Source organism: Schistocerca cancellata, chromosome 5, assembly GCF_023864275.1.
Source record: "Schistocerca cancellata isolate TAMUIC-IGC-003103 chromosome 5, iqSchCanc2.1, whole genome shotgun sequence".
NCBI classification, from domain to species: domain Eukaryota; kingdom Metazoa; phylum Arthropoda; class Insecta; order Orthoptera; family Acrididae; genus Schistocerca; species Schistocerca cancellata.
This window is the reverse complement of record NC_064630.1, coordinates 670302905-670308505: the sequence shown is the minus strand read 5'-3', so window position 1 is coordinate 670308505 and position 5601 is coordinate 670302905. Positions and strand designations below refer to the sequence as shown.

Here is a 5601-nt window from a genome sequence, read left to right as displayed (position 1 = left end):
TTTCTTTATCAACGGTGTACAGGCAAATAGGGTGCCCCAGCCAGTAGTTGATCACCACCCAGTAGTTGGTCAGTTTCACTCTAATCTTTAAATTATAAGAGTTGGCAGCACTACACTTTTAAAAATGTAAGAGCATATAAAGAACATATGTTGGCAAACTTATTTCTTCTATTGTTACAACAATTGGAGGGAATTGATAGCTTTGAGAAAATCTTTCCTTTTGTGCTGTGCTGAGAAGTGGTGTGTCGGGGCGTCTAGACTAATTGTAAGGTAGGTTACAGTGATACAGATATTTATTGACACAAGTACTAAATACTGAAATATGATGAACTGTGTTAACAGATAACTCATTATGAATGATTGATTTTATCATTTACCATAAAGGAAGTGTAAATTATTGCTTCAGTCTTCTTTAAGGGGGGGGGGGGGGGATATCAACTACTGGAGTGCATGAAAGCATATTTTCCAGTAGTTGGTCATAATGATCAATTATTGGTAATTTTTAGAATGTTCTCTCAAAGAGTTGCTTTTAACTATAGACCAAGTAGGCCTTCCTTTCTTCTGTCCCATACTGATGGAAATGTGAAATTTATATGGCTTCCAGTAGTTGATCGGGGTGATCATCTACTGGTTTACATATGATCAACCAACAAGTATTGAGGCATACAGATAAAATTTTTATCAGTCATTAGTTTCATCCCTCTATTTACAGGATTGAAATCTGCAGACTGAATTAATAAATGGCTCCAAAAGAAGATAAGTCGAAAAAAGAATTTTTTAAGTATTCTGAGGAAGACTTACAATGTGCAGTAGAAGCAGTTCAGGCGGATGGCAGTAGTATGAGGAAAGCTGCAAAACATTTTGGTATCCCATTTAGTATGCTAAATAACAAAATTAAAGGAAAAGTACCTATGCAGCGTAAGATGGGACCAAGTTCAGTTTTGACAGAGGCTGAAGAGAATTTATTGGTTAGCTGGATCCATGCCAACGCTAAAAAAGGCTTTCCAATAAAGCAAAGGACACTGTATGAAACTGTGGCAGATGGAAGACCTACACCATTCAAAGATGGAAGGCCTGGTGAAAAATGGTTTAAGTCATTCATGAGACGTCACCCTGATGTATCAGAACGGCATGCTGAGAGCATAAATACTGTCAGAGCAGCTGTTACTGAGGAAAATATCAGGCAGTGGTTCAATGAACTTCATCAGCATCTTCAGCAGGGTAATAATTTGGACATTTTAAATGAACCAAAAAGAATTGATAATGCAGATGAAACAGGATTTGAAACATGTCCTAAAACTGGGAAAGTTCTGGGTCCAATTTCTTTTGACAATCTGTATGAAGTCAAAAGTGGCAATGAAAAGGAGGCCATTACTGTAATGGCAAATTTCAATGCTGCTGGAGACACTGTACCCCCAATGGTCGTATTTCCACTTCAGAAAATTTCAGGGGACATATCCGAGAATTTGAACAGTGAATGGGGCATTGGGCAGTCAAAAAAAGGCTGGATGACAGGAGCCCTCTACTTTGAATACATTGCCAACATTTTCCTTCCATGGCTGAAGAAAGAGAGAGTCAAATTTCCTGTTATTTTATTGGTAGATGGGCACAAATCTCATACATCATATAAAGTTGCTAAGTTTTGTGCCGACAATAGGATAATACAATTTGCATTGTATCCAAATGCGACTCATGTGCTTCAACCAGTGATGTGGCAATATTTCGTCCCCTGAAATCTGGATGGAGAGATGCTGTATATAATTGGAAACACAAAACTGGTAACAAAGTTGTAACAAAAACTGTATTTGGCCCATTACTTGAGACCGTTTTCAATGAAATGGCTACTCCTGAAACAGTGAAAAATGGTTTCAGGAAGTGTGGTTCTTTCCCTTATGATCCTGATGCAGTGGACTATGCTAGATGTATGTCCAGCAAATCTAGACATTGTGCACCTGCTATAACGTGTGGTAATGCAATAAAACCATCATCATTTGGTGTTGAACATCTTTTGCATTTTGAATCTTTAATGAAGAGAGGTAGAGAAGAAGAATTCCATGCAGCAGAGAAAAATGGATGGGAAGGTGATCCAGGAGCAGAAGAACTGTTTCAGGTTTGGCGTAAAATTCGTGCTACTTGTAAATCACCTTCAACAAATAAAACTACAGATGCTAACATGCTATCTCTGCATTTGTGTAGTACAGAACAATCCATCCCCACATCAGAAAATCCAGCAGGAGATCCTCAAGTGTGTACTAACAGCAAAATATCTCGTGACTCAGAAGATGAATCATCCACATGTCATAATGAAAAGTCAGGAGATCAAGACTCAGTACAAGATAATGACAGTTCAGGTCCTCCTCAGCCCTCTTCACATCCAGTCAACCCTGAAGCAGACACTCCAAAATGCCATTCATCCCAATCATCTCAGAAAAACATAATCAGTCCACATTTTGCTAATCATGTTACATGGCCTACTGAATCCCCTATAAAGGCTGGAAGGAAAAGAGAGTACACACCATATGCAACAACATCCAAACAGTGGCTAGACTGGAACAAATCAAAGGAAGAACTAAAAGCCAACACAGAAGCTGCCAAACGAGCTACAATAGAACAACGTAAAATGGCAAAACGGACGAATGAGAAAAAAAGAAAAGGAAGGAAACTGTTTCCAGAGGCTGAGAAGGAAAAACCACCAAAAAAGAAACCTGTAAGAAAAGACAGTTCAGAGTCAGAATCCACCAGTGATGAAACATCAGAAAATGAGTCTGACTGTAATAAAAACCTTGCTACCACTGAGAAGAGGCATGACATTGGAAGGCCTGCATTCAAAGAAGGAGATTTTGCTTTGATCTTGTTTCCAGGCCAAAAGAATAATAAGTATAAATTTCTGTGCACTGTTCAAAGAGTTACCACAGAAGAGGACATTGAGGTAATGGGTTTGAAAAGCTGCGATGAAAGAAATACACTGTTTAAGACTGATGAAGATGATATAAGCACTGTTCACTCTTCACAGATTTTAGCAATACTTCCAGAACCCTCTATTATCTCTACAGGAGGTAGGCTGCGTTACAAGTTTCAACATCCTGTTGATATTGGAAAACTGGAATGAAACTGAGCAGACTTGTGTATAGTCTATTGTTGTGTGTAGGCTACTATGTTATATTGTTTTATTTCATTGAAAAAAATGTTCAATATGTTAATCATTCATGTAAGTGTGTTAAAATTAAGTTCCCAGATGTAATTATCAATTTAATGTCAGATGATTTTATTTTTGTATATTGATCAACTACTGGACTATGGGCGATCATTTTGTGGAACTGTATGATCAACTATTGGTAATTTCTGACCACTGTAACTGAAATTCGGAAAATGTAGGGAATAAGCATTTCAAGGTTAATTGTATGTATGTCATTCTTTACAGGAAACTTTTCTCTGTAATATGTGTTGTTATCAACTTACTCCTTCAAGTAGATGTTCTATAAAAAATATAAACGTAAACTCAAATTGTTAATTGATCAACTATTGGCGGTATCACCCTAATATGGTGTACAGGCAAATAATCAGGTCACAGTGATAAAATCTGCTTTAGAGAGGCTGCATAGTTCTGGCATTAGGGTTTGGTGTGTTGCATGTGACGGCTGTAAGGTAAATATAAGCACTTTACGTTCACTTGGCTGTACTTTAAATTTTTCCAAGGGTGATTTTAAAAGCTACTTTCCTCATCCTGTGGAAAAATACAATGTTTATTGTATCTTGGACATGTGTCATATGATTAAGTTTGCCAGAAATGCTCTAGCAGAAGTATCTGCTATTGAGTCTTCAACTGGCATTATTAGATGGCATTTCATTGAGCAATTGAACAAGGTACTACAAGAAGATGGTATGACATTTGCCAACAAACTATCAGGACAACATATAAGTTATGTAAATAGAAACATGAATGTTTCATTAGCTGCACAGACTTTGAGTTCTAGTGTGGCAGATGGTATAGAGTTTTTGAGGAGGGTTGGTGATCCAAATTTTAAAGGAAGTGAAGCAACAGTAGAATTTTTGTATTATATTGATATTCAGAACTCCATTAGGTAAAGGGTATAAGAGCCCCCTGAGACTTGACAACAAATCTTATTGGCTTGGTATTTTCAGACACACTGAAAATTATATCAAAAGCTTAAAAATCATTGGTGTTCCATTGCTGCTTCATGCAAGAAATACTTTTGCTTTTGGGATAATTTTCAATATGCAATCAGTCAGGCACATACAGCTCTGGCAAGTATGCTTTGTGCTGAATCTCCTCTGAAGTATTTCCTAAATTATAAACTGTCACAAGACCATTTCCTGCATTCGGTCCATAGGTGGTTGGAACAACAATCCAAATGCATACCAGTTCATGAGAAAGTTGCTCTTGGGTAACACTGTCACTGCAATGAATGGGAATTGCTCAAATTTTAATGTGTGGTGTTTGCCACCTGTTTATGATTTTCATGCAAGAAAGCATGTAGTAGAAAGTGATGAAAGTGCTGCAGAAAATGAAGTAGATAAGTGGTGTGCACTTCTTGATGATAAGATTAAGTTCTCATTTTACAAGCAAAACATACTCTATTATATTGCAGGGTATGTGTCATTGCGCCTTTCAAGGCAGATCACATGCAAAGACTGTCTTCACATACTGAAGCCACCAGTAGCTAAATCTGCATTAGAATGTATTTATCTCTATGCTTTTCCCAATATGGCCAATAGAAATGCATTTGTAAATTTTATTAACTGGGGAAAACTGGTTAAAACAAGTGACTGTGTGTACTCTGTTGTACAATACTCAGAAACTGTTTCAGATGTTTGTGATTGTTGGGGATATGTGACAGAAACATATACTGGCCAAGATTTTGCATTGTGTTATGTTAAAAATAAATTTGTAGATTACCCATTTCCTGCTCCTGCTCTTGGTCATGGTTACCATTATGAAATTGGGATTGAGGACTTACATCAGACTCAACTTGTTTGTAAGATTGCATCCATGTACTCGTACACACGCTTAAAAACACATGGAAAAAAAAAAGCCTGCTGAGAAAATTTTAAACAACAAATCAAGTATAAGGCAGAAGTTAAATAAACTCATATTGTTTAATCATGTATAGTGCTCAAATTGGAAAAGATTATGTAATGGGACATTCCATGCAGATGGGTGTGACATTTTGACAGATTTTTAAAACTATTTTGTCCATAGATTTGTTGTTGTATAATGATGAACTTCAAAGGATGAATCACATTGGGTTCCCAGGTTCGATTCCCGGTGGGGTCAGGGATTTTCTCTGCCTCATGATGACTGGGTGTTGTGTGATGTCCTTAGGTTAGTTAGGTTTAAGTAGTTCTAAGTTCTAGGGGACTGATGACCATAGATGTTAAGTCCCATAGTGCTCAGAGCCATTTGAACCATGAATCACATGGAAGTAAAATTAACTCTTTACACCCTGTGTAGATATTGTAACAAAATTATAATTGTTTATTATACATGCTTATTTTAAGCTGTTTGGTGTTACAAATTATATGCACTTGAATATAATAGAGGGAAACATTCCACGTAGGAAAATTATGTCTCCTTGTGTA

At 36.9% G+C, this 5601-nt stretch overlaps 1 protein-coding gene across 1 annotated transcript; it reads left to right on the top strand.

The window, feature by feature from the left end:
- The first annotated feature begins 923 nt into the window (after positions 1–923).
- LOC126188757 (uncharacterized) lies at positions 924–1733 on the top strand. Its single transcript, XM_049930367.1, has one exon. It carries the CDS (start codon positions 924–926, stop codon positions 1731–1733), a length of 810 nt encoding a protein of 269 aa, XP_049786324.1.
- The last annotated feature ends 3868 nt before the right edge of the window (positions 1734–5601 follow it).